Below are 14326 nucleotides of genomic sequence, written 5' to 3' on the forward strand. Positions count from 1 at the left end.
ATTATTCCACCGCGCTTGTTGGATATGAGATGATTACAGCCAACTCGGCGCTACGCGCCTCGTTGGCTATCTATCATCTCATATCCAACGCGCGCTCATGGAATAATATTATTGTTAATTATCACTCATTTACAGGAAATCCTTCAACATCAAGATGCCAAACAGCTTGTTGATGAAAGTGATCTTAATGAAAACACTCCTCTTCATATTGCGGCAATGAATGGCCATGCATTAATTGTGGAGGTTGGTTTTTTAACTTTTACATTGTTTTTGGTCAGAAAGATAGCAAAGATCTTTGTTCCTACTGTAAAATAGCTGAATATTGGTCATGTTGGGAAATAAATGATAAGACATATGATCAGTTGTCTCACTTAGGATGTGATACCTGAAAACTCAAAACAATGTTCTAGAGAACGGCTAGTACATTCTTGATTGTTCCATTCCGTTACTGGATCAGGGCAACTAATTATCTATATAATTCCCTGAGGTAAGCGCTTTCCGAGCCAATGACCCAACACGCCGGTGCTTATACCCGGTTTCCGTAGCATTAAGCAACTAGGAGTATTTTTCACTCCCCCCTGGATGGGATGCTAGTCCATCGCAGGGTTACCCCCAGCATTACGCCGGTACCCATTTATACACCTGGGTGAAGAGATGCACCGTGAGAGTAAAGTGTCTTGCCCAAGAACACAACACAATGTCCCCGGCCAGGACCCGAACCCGGACCACTCGCTCCGGAGTCGAGCACACTAACCATGAGGGCATCGCGCCTCCCTGAGCTGGGGGTGAATAGCTGTGAATATCTCCAAGTCACCACACAGCGAGGTACTTTGTCTAACACTTTCAACAACTCAAACGTGAATACCGTAATTGTTTGTCGATAAGTCGAGCTATTTTTTCGGAAATTTGGACTAGTCTTGAATCTTTCAAATTAGTTTTTGAAAAGGGGGTTTAACTTAAAGCCGAGAGGTAAAGGTAAAGTAACTTTATTTAACGTCGGTAGTTCCTTCAGCTACGAGGCTGGTATCAATGGAAGCCGACGGGAGTTAAGGTGACTTTTTTTCCTCAAAAGTATCAAGAACAATTGTAGCCAAATCACAATTTTAACAAACTGAGTGGCATTGTTTCGCCAGAAAAACCCTATAAAAATAAACGAGAAGCCATGTAAATACATATTCTTAGGAGATTCTGTGATCAATGCAATCGATTTTTGAAGCGTCATAGTGCTTACTTTGATTTTCTATTACACCTGTATGATCATATAAGATTTGACCAACATGCAGGAAGCATCTTTTCCCACGCATTGAAAGCAAGAAGCTCGTGCTCATGAGTGAATTACCTCGTTTTCGAAACAACTGCGAGTCAAAGGGTGCTTACCATTTAGCCAAAAAATCTGGAAATTTCGGTTTGAGGTCAAATGGAAAATCAATTTTCTGGAAAATCTTTTCAGAACTTGCGGAATGGAATTCGTGAAATGCCCTTACCATTTGCGCGATCATTCCGTTTCCAGGCCCTTTCTCACAAGATCGAGTAAATGCCGTGTAGTTAATGATAAGCACCATTCTTATCTGGTTGGTCATTAAATTCGGAAAATTGCTTACCTTTATGCAATCATCATTCCATCTGGATTATTTGGCTAAATTGTAAGCACCCAAACCTTTGCCAGATTTGAAGAAACTTGATCTCATTTTTCGGTAAACCACTCCAATATCTGCTGGTCCAGTTCAGGATACTTCGGAAATTAGCGGCCCCATGTTGTTTCTCAGTTCGCTGTTAAAAAGATTGGTTTGATCTCTTTGCCATTGACACGTCAGGTGCTCTGGCAAAGTGCGGACATTGGCCAGCAACCCCACCCCACCCATAAGGAACAGCCTTCGAGGCCAACAGCATCCACAACCCAGCCACAACTGAGCCCCTGCACCCACAGGAGAGGCAACAGCAAAAAAAACCCTGGGCACCAGTCACACTGAAAGATAATTCAGTAGAAGATGAACAAAATGAATAGATAATAATAACATGATTGTACGTTTGTGCAACTAAATCTCAGGCATTGCTGAAAACTGGTGCTAGGATAGATTCACGAGACGAGGATGAAAACACACCCTTGCATTTGGCAGCAAAGAATGGCAAAGTGAGGTATGGTTTCCTGTATCTAAATTCTCAACATTTACATGTTTTTCTTTAAGTGAAAAATCGTCCCTCAAGTTATAGGGATAGAGTGACTGAGATGTTCAATTTCCTAAGAATGAAGGACATAGTTAAAAACCCCGGCCTTGCACTATTTGACATTCCAAACACAAGAATGTGATAAGCAACAACTTCAAATGGTTTAATGGTACCTGTAGCTCAGTTTTATAGCATCCAAACTTACGGTAGATTTAACAAATCGAAAGTGGTTCAGCGTTATCCGTACTCTTATCGACAGCGATATTCGTCATCACAGTGGTCAAAGTGTTGTGGACTCACGAGGCGCAGCAATGTTATTGGGTTGCACGTTATGCAAGTGAAAACATAAATCGCTTACCATGAAGGAAATTGAGTCAAGAAATGGAAATGTTTTAGAAGAGGAATAAATAAACAACGGGTCCACGTCTCAGGGCTGTGCGATATTCCGTACTTGAGTTATTCGGCGAAATTTATTACTCAAATTTGTAGAGTTTCATGGCGGCCGGAAACCTGTAGAAACATGTGGAATTTAGTAAGTTTGGCTGTCTTTAACACTTTCTGCTGTATAATGAGCTAGCAAACATTCTTATAGACACTTCTCCTAGTATATTGGCTGTTTAGGCCACAAAAACAAGAGGGAAATCGATGTTTTATGCAACTGGCATGTTTTTCGAAAGCCGTCAACATGTCACGTACTGTGAACAACTCTGAAATTCAAACTGCTCTATTTTCGAAGCGAAGCACGGTACCGAGCTGAAAACATGCAAACAGATCTATTTTTGAAACCTCTTGAAGCTGATCAAGATTAAAACACAAAAGCCTCTTTAGTTTTGTATTTTATTTTTTTGTGACGTCACGTGCAAAGAAGTGTTTATTCAAGAGCGTGACCAAAATCATGACTCGAAGAAAGAGCAAGCGAGTAGAGCAAGCGTTGTCTATAACTTTCTCGCAATATGATTGGTTTATTTTCCAAAATGAGCGTTCCTGATTGGCTATTGCATTAAGGGAGCAGCGTTGTCTAGACTCTTATCGACAACGGCAAATTAGCCAATCAGATTGCGAGATTACAAGCAATTGTGGTAAAAAGGAAGATTGCAGAGATTGAACACCAAGCTATGATGACCATGTGGAGTTGGAGTTCTTTCTTGCACATATTTCTGGCAGATGTAGTGTTTCAAAAGAAATGTTTTGTATTGTTGTCTAGAACCATAGCTGAGCTTCTTAAAAGAGATCCCTCCATTATAAATGATGAAGATGAAGCCTCTAACACACCTCTGCACCTTGCTGCTTCTGAAGGCCATGTCAAATGCTGCAAAGCTCTGCTAGAGAATGGAGCTGAGGTTGATGCAAGGTGAGTTAAGATTTCTGGGGTCAGAGCAAGCACTTGTTCTCAGGAGACTGTACTAATTCTCACCAATGTGAATTTCTCGGTTTTATCAGTTGGTTGAGCATAATAAGATGGAGATCATACCAAGAATAAGGGTCAAAAAATAAACGTGGAGAAGCTGCTTCTATATTATTAAGACGATTTTAATATATTTTTATTCCTTAGGTTTTAGTTTAGATACACGACCCCATTCTCTATTTTCGAATTCCCCATAATACACTCTGTTTGCCCCCCAAATTTTGCATAAACCATTGTCTTCAAATGCTCTTGGGAATATGCAGTGTCCCCAAGAGCATTTGAAAACAATAGTTTATGCAAAATTTGGGGGGCAACAAAGTGTATTATGGGGAATTCGAAAATAGAGAATAAGTGGCAACGCTTTAATCACCATCGTGTTGAAATAAAAGTTGTTGTTGTTGTTGTTGTTGCTGCCTCTTTGATTTCACCAGCAAACTAAATGATGGATGGGACTTTCATATACGTGTACTTTTGGATAAGAAATATGAATGATGTTCATAAAACTCTATGGGACGTTAAAGAAAGCACTCACTATTTGCAAAGACAATTGGGCACAAAGTGTATGAGGCCATGTCAGCAAAACAAGGCATCGAGTCAAGGGATCTTTGCTTGGTGCTGAAACGTGTACTTTAGATGTAGTGTAAACCCAGTGGTCAAAAATTAATTTCGTTTTAATGAGTACCCCGTATAACTGGTCGGAACTTACATTACCAGCTGTATATTTTATTTAGAAAGCTGAGTTTGTACAATAATGCGAGTCAACTTGCAATTTATTGGCAGCTTACTATTTTAAAATTGGTTCTAACTCGCAGTTACTGAAAGCTAACCGTTTTAAAATAGGTGTTTATCAGTGCTATTTGAAATGGTTACTTAAATACGAATCAACACGTGAGCCATCTGAGTGAACGAGGGGGACTCGCACGGCTTGCTGGGTCGCAGTTTGTGAAGACTCTAGAAAGCTCTGAAATCACGGGTTGCTTATACACATCATGGATTGTCCAATATGTCAAATGACACAAGGACATACTTGTACTTGAAACAACTCAAATGATGGTGTAGCAATAATACAATCTTAAGTACAATATTAGAAATGAAAACGTATGAATGTTGTTTTCAGGCAGCATAATAATTGAAAAAGACATGGGGAATCTATCCATAGACCTTTAGAAATATTCTTTTGTTTTAATGCTAATGAGCCTTTCTAGCCTCGCTACCACAAACAAAATTCAAGAGAATTTTTGTTTCAAAATGAGGGCAGTAGGTCTAATTAACAATCAGAAAGACAGTAGAATGTATAAGTGGTCGCCATTTGTGAAAGTGGTCTATTTTTGATTGAAACAGAGCAAAGAAGATATTGACCACTTTCATAAATGGTGACTGATTTATTGTTGTTTTTTTGTATTTATGCTACAATATTTAGACCTGCTGGCCTCAATTTAGTGTACAAGTCATTTTGAATCTTGTCTTGTCCGTTGGCTGGGAGGGCTTATTGGCTTTTAAACAAATATTTTTTTGGCCGCCATTATGAAAAAAAGTCAATCAAATTTAGTTTAAAACTCATGAACATTACCAAAATTCATTACCGGTAAGTTAGAAGACAATGTGGAAAAATGTGTTATCGGTACTTGTTTACAACCATCATATTTTGTTAAAACATTCCATTAAGGTTTGCATTGATATTTATTTTACCAAAGGAACTCAAAAATTTGGACTCCTTTGGATTGTGCTGCTGCTAATGGTCACCCAAAAGTTGCGGCGATTTTATTGGAATTTGACTCGCCTGTTGATCCTACTGACAAAGCAAAGGTAATTCTTATGACAGTTTTTGAGACTACTCTGGAATATGACTCTGGAATGTTAAGAGCTTTAACAGGATGTGAGGGGTGTGCGGAAAAGCAGGAATCTGGAACCAGAACCGGATCCGGAATCTGGATCCGGAATAAGAACATGAAAGGTCGATGATATACAGTTGTTTTATTTCGGCTCAAAAAAATTGTATGTTATATTACATACTTACATATACCGGTTCCGGATTCTAGATTCCGGCTTTTCCAGACGCCCAATAGGAGAAGGAAAAATATTCTAAAATGAATGCACTTTTTATCCTGCCTATTTCTCTTGAAATTTGTTTACGACATGATCAACGAGAAATCACCTGGTTTGGTGATCGACTGCTAAGGTTGTAGGCTTGTGGGAAGCAGAAATAGTGCAGTGTTGACAGCACTTGCTTACCACCATTGTGGGTATATTTATTCATATCCTTATTGTTGCTAAGTATATTTTTGAAGAGAGGTTATCCTGATTCTCAAGCTTGAGGGTTTGTTCTCTAGGTGCTCCCATTTTCCTCCATCACAAAAAATCGTTATGTAGCTTATCTTACCTGGGCGTGTCTCGCATGAAAATACATTAAGGAGTGGATAGGCGTCCTTTGTGAAGTTTAGTTTTCTTCAATTCAGGCAGGTTTGCTGTTTTCTTGATCATTCACTATTTTACATTTCTGACTTCAGTTACACTAGCAAGACTTAACTTAGGAAACTGCCACCTAAAACCCTAGGCAAATTTTTTATATACTTTTAATTGCCTTTTGTATTTCTATACAAAGTGTTTTCGATGAAGACCTTCAGATTGAGAATAGGGACCTTAAGATCTACGACGGTGACGTCAACGAAAACGTCACCTTAAAATATAACTTTGCTCTATCATAAGTCTTTCGTGATTATTCCGTCGCGTTCACGGCGTACAATGTGGGCGAAGCATTCTAAAACTTAATCGGTACGAGCGGTTTCAGAGTGAAAATAGAGAAAGAAAGGGTTACATTTGTATGCTCACGTTGTCGTCAAAGCTTCAATTTGGTGATTTCACGTCGTCATTATGCAGAGTACCGCAAAAATATGCGCTAAAGTGCGTGCTGCACGTGCAGCACGATTATTTATGCTCTTTTAACCAGTGATATCATTGTTTTGTGGCGTTTTCGTCGCTGTGGCTGTCGTACATCTTAACAGGGAGTTTAAGCAAACGACGGCTACGGCTACGGCTACGGCTACGGCAACGCCACGAAAGCAAGAATATTATTGGTTAAAAAACGAAAAATACTCGTGCTGCACGTGCAGCTCGAATTTCCGTGCATTTCTCTGCCGTACTCCACAAAACAACAACGTGAAATCACCAAATTTTAGGTTTTGACGACAACGCGAGCATATAACAATGAAACAGTCATTTTCTGTTTTGACTTTAAAACCGTTCGTACCCATTCAGTTACAGGATAGTTCGCCTGTATTGTACAAGGTGAACAAGACGGAATAATCGCGAAATACTTGCAATAGCGCTAAGTTATATTTGCACTGACGTTTTCGTTGCCGTAACCGTCGTCTTTGCTTAAACTCCCTAACGTCCCTAATAGGGAGTTTTAGCAAAGACGACGGCTACAGCAACGAAAACGTTAGTCCAAAATATAACTTGGCGCTATCGCAAGTATTTCACGTTGTCGTCAAAACCTAAAATTTGGTGATTTCACGTTGTTGTTTTGTGGAGTACGGCAAAGAACTGCACGGAAATTCGTGTTACACGTGCAGCACGAGCATTTTTCCTTTTTCAACCAATAATATTCTTGCTTTGTGGCGTTGCCGTAGCCGTACCCGTCGTCTTTGCTAAAACTCCCAACGACGACGTCGACGACAACGAGAACGTCACAAATTTGTATATTTTGTGGGCAAAAACAATGGCTTTGCGCGCCCTGCACGTGCGTTCTTCATTTTTGTCCATTTCTTTGACGTCGCAAGCAAAACAACAACGTGAAATAGCCAAATTTGAGGTTAATACTTTGATAATGACGTTCTCGTTGCCGTCGCCGTTGTCGTTGCTTAAGCTCCCTACTGTCTGTCTTTACCCAGCTGTATGAATGGGTACCGGTGATATACTGTTGGGGGTAACCCTGCGATGGACTGGCTATCTGGGGCAGGGGGATGGGGAGTAATAATTCTCCCAGTTGCTTCATGCTACCAAAACCGAGGTAAGCTCTGGCGGTAAAGGAGCCCTAGTTGGCTCCCACGCGACTTTAGCAACCACATGCAAACCCAACGCCCTAACCACTAAACCATTTTAAGGACGTTCGCGCGAAAATTTTTCAACATTGATTTTTTCCTGAAACTTTTACCACTGTAAGATGACGAGTTAGTTATGTCAGAAATGTAAAAAAAATGGGGGGTCACCGACTTCGTTTCGGAGAGAACATGCCCGGAAAACACCCAAAATGTGACAAAATCGGGCTTCGTTAGCGAATAAGGCTAGTGTCTGTAAACCCAAATATATTGCAATCAAATCTTTGAAGTGAAATCTTCTCTGCCAAATATTATTTAAGTGGACTTATTAAGTGAATTTAGTCAACTGGTGAGGTTCCTTAAAGATCAAGTTCGCATTTAGCGACCACAGTTTCACGCGCCTTGCAGCCGCAAGATGGCAGGATTTGATGTCCCGTGAGCAGAAATCTTGAAAATTTTTTAACTTCCCACATTGATTTTTTTGTTCATTTTTGGACAACGTGGAGAGAAATGTAAATAAAATCTGTTTCTGGAGAGAAAAATAGGGGTCATCGAAAGTCCAACACCGTTAAATCCAGGCAAAGCTATAGCAATGGCCTTTTGCCCTGTCATTTCTCATTTTATTACTTAGCGCGCGCGCTCGTGTATGACGTGGCGTGTGCATTTGCGTGCGCAGTAAGGATGCGCAGAAACAATTGGCGCGAACGTCCTTAAAAGCTTGAAACATGAAAAACGTCTGTTGTCTATACTCATTTGGCCCATGATTGTACACTGTAGTTTGCATTAGAACCATTGATTAACATAAGCATAACAAAAGGTTATTTAACAATTATTCGCCTCAGGCGAAGTGATTATCGGTGAATATTCACCGAGACGAAGTCGATAATCACTGATCCTGAGGCGAATAATTGTTTTAGTATAAATACACAGGTGATTATTTCAAAAAAAGAGAAAAAAAAAAGCATTTCAACGCGAAATCATCTTCACTTACAGTGGCAAAACGACTACTGGCAGCCATTTTGTCCGTCGAGGTGATTATCGGCTGATAATCCGAGATAGCGAGCCAATGAGAGCGCGCGATTTTGTATGATCATCTGTGTATTTATACTAAAATAATATAAATGACAAAGTCGTGTCTGTCCTGACTGTCATCCACTGGCCAGGTTACTGAGCCCAACGACAACAACAACAACAACAACAACAACAACAGCTGCAATAATATTAATAATGATGCTGATGCTGATCATGTGAAGTGTCTACTGTCCATCATCAAAACACATAAATTACATCCACCTCAAAATTTAAGAAAGGGGATATATAAATTTTGTCAACAGACAACTCCTCTGCATTTGGCTGCCAAGGAAGGTCATCCGGAAGTTGTCTCGCTTCTGCTGTCAAAAGGAGCGGATATAACACTTACGGATCACACAGGAAGAAATTGTCTTGACTTAGCAATAGATCATGGCCGCAAGTAAGCCGTATTGAATAAAGGTAATCACAAAGGGGCGAGTAAAATCAATAATGGATTTTACTCGTCCCTTTGTGATTAATATTGTTATTGTTACTGTTATTGTTATTGTTATTCTTCTTCTTCTTCTTCTTATTATTATTATTGTTATTGTTACTGTTATTATTATTATTGTTATTATTGTTATTGTTATTGTTATTATTAACCACCACACATATTTTCAGAACTTGCTGAAAGTGCTCTAGTCACACAGTCACTATGGTGATTTTCGCAAAATCTGAAAAAGTCAGTGATGATTAATCTTAAACTTTATGAGGGAGCACACGAATATTGTTTATTGCACAATTCACTGTACTTGATGGGTTTATTTACAACGGCCCCCACCGCCCGATGGGAATTCCCAACAAATGGAGAGCACCCCAATAGCTATTCTCTCCGTTACGTCACATATTATTATTTAATGTGCCAACCAGAGAGCTATTGGCTGTCGAAACAAAGGACTCTTTTGTTCTGTGGTTGGCAAAATTTAAATATCAAAAGAATTGCTTATAAACAGGGAATATCGCTATAGTGCCCTCGTCACGAAAGAAAAATTGCCTTCAGTCTAAACCCGTAATTTAGCGGTAACGACGGAAAACAGTAACTGTCGTGCGACTGCATGAGTGACCCACCAATTAAGACTCCATCCACACTGTCAATGTTCTCTAAATGCATTTAATTGAGAAGAAATATTTTTACTGATCCACACAAGCGTTTCGCCAGGTATCCACCTACCTATTCAAACTGAAACATTGAAAAACTACGAGCCTAAGCATCCCAAAACAAAGCGTTTTCCAAACGTCTTCAGAACATTTTTTAATGATTTCTGAAATCCACGTGTTCATTGACGTTTCGGTGGAAGTCTTAGTTCCGATGATAGGCAAAATCCTGTTAAAATATCCATGAATGCTGTTGACTATTATTAGAAGAGATCAGAGATTCTGCATGGCTTGCATTTTGAGAATTTCACAGAAAAACCATCTCGAATTTGAAAGGTAGGTACTCTGTGGATGGCAGTGGAAAGCCTACTTTATTTACTCCCAGAATTTTCAAAAGTGCATGAAGCATTATCCGATCATCTTGTAAATTTTTATTGTTCCTCAGTTGTTGAAAGTCATATTTAGAAAACGGAACCCTAAAAACTCCTAGTAATGATGATGAATTTTTAACAGGCGTGGCTGTTTGTTTTGAAAAGATTTTTTTCTGATTGACTAGGGAGTCAGCAATAGCCATCATCCATGATGAAAACTGGATGAAAGTCATGCGCAACAAATCATGGGATCAAAATCGTGTTACCACACCCATGAGAAAACTCATCACTCAACTTCCTGGTAGGTTAATGTAACCTCACTTGGCCGCATATCATGCATGCTACAGAAATTTCATGTGAAGCAAAACTTTCTTTAAAACAAAGCAGTCGTACTGTCTGTAAATGGAGCTGGCCTCTTACCACGCTTTTAACCTTGGGTTACGTCGTGTTCAATTTAAAAAAGGGTAGTTTTATGAAGATCAGAAATCAGCGAGGATAATTCGTGTAACGTGAACCAATTGGTTTCACCTTTCTTTGTTTTTTCTTACAACCGCCGACCGTTTAGTCCAGGTCGGTTTCTCGAGCACTGCTCTCATTGGTGCTGGAGGCAGCTCATAGGTGGTCGTTGGTTCAAATGTGTTTCAGCTAGGCCAATGTGAGGCTTATTGCTTGATAGACATGCGAACCCTTTTCAAGACACTTATTCATAAACTTTGTGCGCAGACCTTATACTTTGCGGAAAGTTCCATGGAGTGGGCTAATCCACATTGTTGTAAAGCTGATTTCAATATCTTCACCTACAAAAAAATTTCTTTTCAATTATTGTGTGATAACTAACTTAATATACGCAACACAGTATCGCGTTTCTGATTGGTCAATGACGAATGCATAAATAGGGTGTCGAGAACAGTACGGAAGTTGCCATGGAAACACAGGAACGGAGTAGTTTTGTTGAGTTTTTAATAAATAAAACGTCGTATGGACTTTGCTCTTGGATTTCGTGATTTAGAGCGGTTTTCAATTGAGTGTCGAAAGTAATTAACGAATTGCTTTGGTTTATGATTACTTCACTCAGTGATTGGTTCAAAGTTCTCACGCCACTCTTTCAAGCAATCAGAAATGAAACCAAAACGAATCGTGGCTCGCGCGTGCACATTTTCCCGCGCTTTGTATCGGCTACGTGCAATTACGTAGAGTTTTGATTGGTTTACCGGATTGTCTCCGTCCTTTTTGATTGGCCAAAGTAATTACTTTGTCCTTGTTTTACCACACTCGATTGCAACTGGCTCTATGGTCACTTGTGATGTTTTGAAAGTTTAATATGATCTTTGATGAAAATGTTTTTGTTCTTGGCGTTGCAGAAGTGGCAGAAATGGTATTCAACCAGTCTATGAAAGAAAATGGTCGCCGCGCTGAAGATCCGGATTATGAAATAACTTTATATTTTGAATTTTTGGAGGATGTGTATTTGGATTGGTCAGATAGTAGTGATGGCGCAAACTGGGACAGTTCGAGTGTGACAAATTTTTCTATGGAGGATACTCCAGAAGACGAAGAATTTCAAAGAACCCGAGGGAAACCTTCAGAAGAGGAGGCTGTTACACAACTTGAGAAAAAGCATAATCATCCTCTTATTATCATGGTAAGTGAGTTTGACGAAAGCAGCCGAAAAATACAGCGACTGTGTTCAAAGATTTCGCCGTCAAATAACATTATTTATCATTGGAATCTGCTCAGACGTTTTAATGGTCAAGTGAATAGTTACATGCATTTCTCCTTTTGAAGTCGAGGGACATAGCTGTGCTGAAAAGCGGTGAAGTTTTTTTTTTTTTAATTTTCCGCACATTTGCCGATAAAATTGTTCACTGTGTGGAATTTACAGACAAAGTTATGGAAAATTAACGAAATGTGACCGCAAACATGTAGCCCTGATGTATCCCTCAACTTTCCCTGCTAGCAGAGGTCTCTCTTCTTTTTGGGTTCACTGGGCTGACGAGTGCGGGAAAAGACACCTCTGCCATTGGTCGAAACTCACTTTGATCCAACCGCCATCCACAACCTTGGACGTCACTCTTTAAACTGCATTCCCCATGATATGTTTGCTGACTGCGACTTGAGCCAGCTCTGTCCGCGCATTCCTTTTTAGTAATTCCGCTGTTCTTAAGCGAGCCCACACAATTCGGTCGCTAAGTAACAGCCACGCATGCTCATCACAGTGAGTTTCGACCCATAGCAGTGGTGTCTTTTCCCGTACTCGGCAGCCCAGCGAACGCAAAAGAAAAGACAGCTCTGCCAGCAAGGGATCCTCAACTCTAAAAGCAGACTCAAAGCTTTTTGCCAAAGTTATATCATAGCGAATTTTGACGTGAAAAGGTTTGCTCGACCAGCTTCCAGATGGCTTTTTGCCTCGGCAGTAGACCGTTGCCGCTGAAGTCGTATTGCGTATTCACAAATCTTGTTCAGGCCTGTATTCCCGTTTTAATGTTCCTTAACTCATTGTGGTACTTTTTCTTACATCGAACACAAACGGTCGGCTCTTTAAACTGAGCTTAGCTTGTACTTAAAGGGGCTCTGTTACGAGAGACAGTCAGCCAATTTCAGCGACTGGGTTCTGGCAAAACCTAAAAAACCACTTAAAATATTGAAGGAAGGTTTGATTAAAACAGCAAATACAAAAGAAGGCAGGGATGAGCAAAATTGAAAACAATTAGAATGGATTGCAAATTGAAAACTGTTAAGCCTATCAGTTTTTCAAAGTCTATATCTGTTGTATGTAACCAGAAACTCATAAGGGTTGAAACCTTTTAACGGTCCCTTGTGTGCTGGGAAACAAGCTTCTCAATATTCGATTTGCTAAGTACCATATTTGGAACAACAAGAGCGAGGGGTTTCCAAATATGGTACTTAGCACTGAAACATTCAACCAATCGGTTCGCACTGAATATTCGGAAGCTGTGAACGCGCGTTACACGTTTCAACCCTTATGGGTTTTTGATGTAACTTAAATTATGTACGTGCTCAACAAATATTTTTTTGTCACGATGGTTTCATTGCCGTTAAGTTGCATAGCAAGAAGGGGCGAGTAATTGGAAAAACTACTCAAAATACACCACAAAGCCGTGACAAATCGCCTTTAACGAAATCGCTTTCCAAGTTACTTTCAATTCTAGTATATAAAGGCTGTTCATTGTCGGAGACCGTGTCGAGAATGCAAAAGCGATGGAGAAGAGCATTTATCTACTTAAAGCAACTCAGAAAGTTCTGTAGGGAAATGGAGTATTGTAAGTAGCCTGCGAAGGCAGACGTATCTCCAGCGGTCGAGAGACTCCCCCGAAAAGTCAGGCTTCTTACAACACTCAGTTTCCCTACAGAACTTGCGTTCTAAGTTAGGCTTCGTTGTGATGATCGGTCCAAATAATATCCTGTAAATCCTTTATCAACCACCCTCTCAAATAAGCCCCCCCCCCCCCCCAATCCTACCATCTTATTCTTTATAACCAAATCAATAAATGATAGACTGTATTAATTACTCACAACGGCAACACTTCATGTGGACTGATCCAGTATAGTTTATACACGTTCTGCAAGTTCGAATTTGGTTCCCGCAAGTGAATGAAAATGTTGCAAATACCTTGTTCAACTTGTACAATATCGCTCAAGTTTCCATATTAGACAGTCGTCATGCCCAGATCCAAAACAGAAAGCAGGGAACCTTAACTCTAGTGTGTTTCTCTCATCTTTTCTTTTTTCTACCATTAATGCGTTTAGCTAAAACCTCCTCCTCCCCTAAAGTAAGCCCCACTCTCTATTGGGTTTGTACTTGTAAGTATCCGACTGGACTGCCTTAGGCAAATTGTTCAGTGTACTGCCCTCATTTGTGTCATGGACCCTGAGAAGCTCCTCAGTAAGCGGAGTGGTCAGTTTAGTCGACATAAATACATTTCTCCTCCCCCAGCATATTTTCAGTGTCTGCAGCCGTTTCCGGAGAGAGAACCAGTCAAACCACTTAACAACTGGAGTTGTGTAGCTTGTTTTTTTTTCGGACTCTGCTTTCCCATTTCAAAGGACTTGAACTACGGAGTTGCAAGGGGACAAAAGTATCGGAAATGTCCTTATTTTTGCCACTCCGATTTCCGCGCTGCTCAAAATTCCTTTAACTTCTCGGTGAATTGGTTTTAACA

The 14326-nt window shown here is 40.0% G+C and overlaps 1 protein-coding gene across 1 annotated transcript in view; it reads left to right on the forward strand.

Moving 5' to 3' along the window:
* The window catches only part of LOC138053010 (transient receptor potential cation channel subfamily A member 1 homolog), a 56893-nt gene that overhangs the window by 23728 nt on the left and 18839 nt on the right, over positions 1-14326 (forward strand). Inside the window, exons 8-14 of the mRNA XM_068899683.1 lie at positions 136-243; positions 2048-2136; positions 3371-3517; positions 5266-5377; positions 8943-9079; positions 10331-10446; positions 11507-11787. Coding sequence (XP_068755784.1) covers positions 136-243; positions 2048-2136; positions 3371-3517; positions 5266-5377; positions 8943-9079; positions 10331-10446; positions 11507-11787 — 990 coding nt within the window. The remainder of the gene's footprint in view (positions 1-135; positions 244-2047; positions 2137-3370; positions 3518-5265; positions 5378-8942; positions 9080-10330; positions 10447-11506; positions 11788-14326) is intronic.

This window comes from Montipora capricornis, chromosome 6 (genome assembly GCF_036669925.1).
Source record: "Montipora capricornis isolate CH-2021 chromosome 6, ASM3666992v2, whole genome shotgun sequence".
In the NCBI taxonomy this organism is placed as follows: domain Eukaryota; kingdom Metazoa; phylum Cnidaria; class Anthozoa; order Scleractinia; family Acroporidae; genus Montipora; species Montipora capricornis.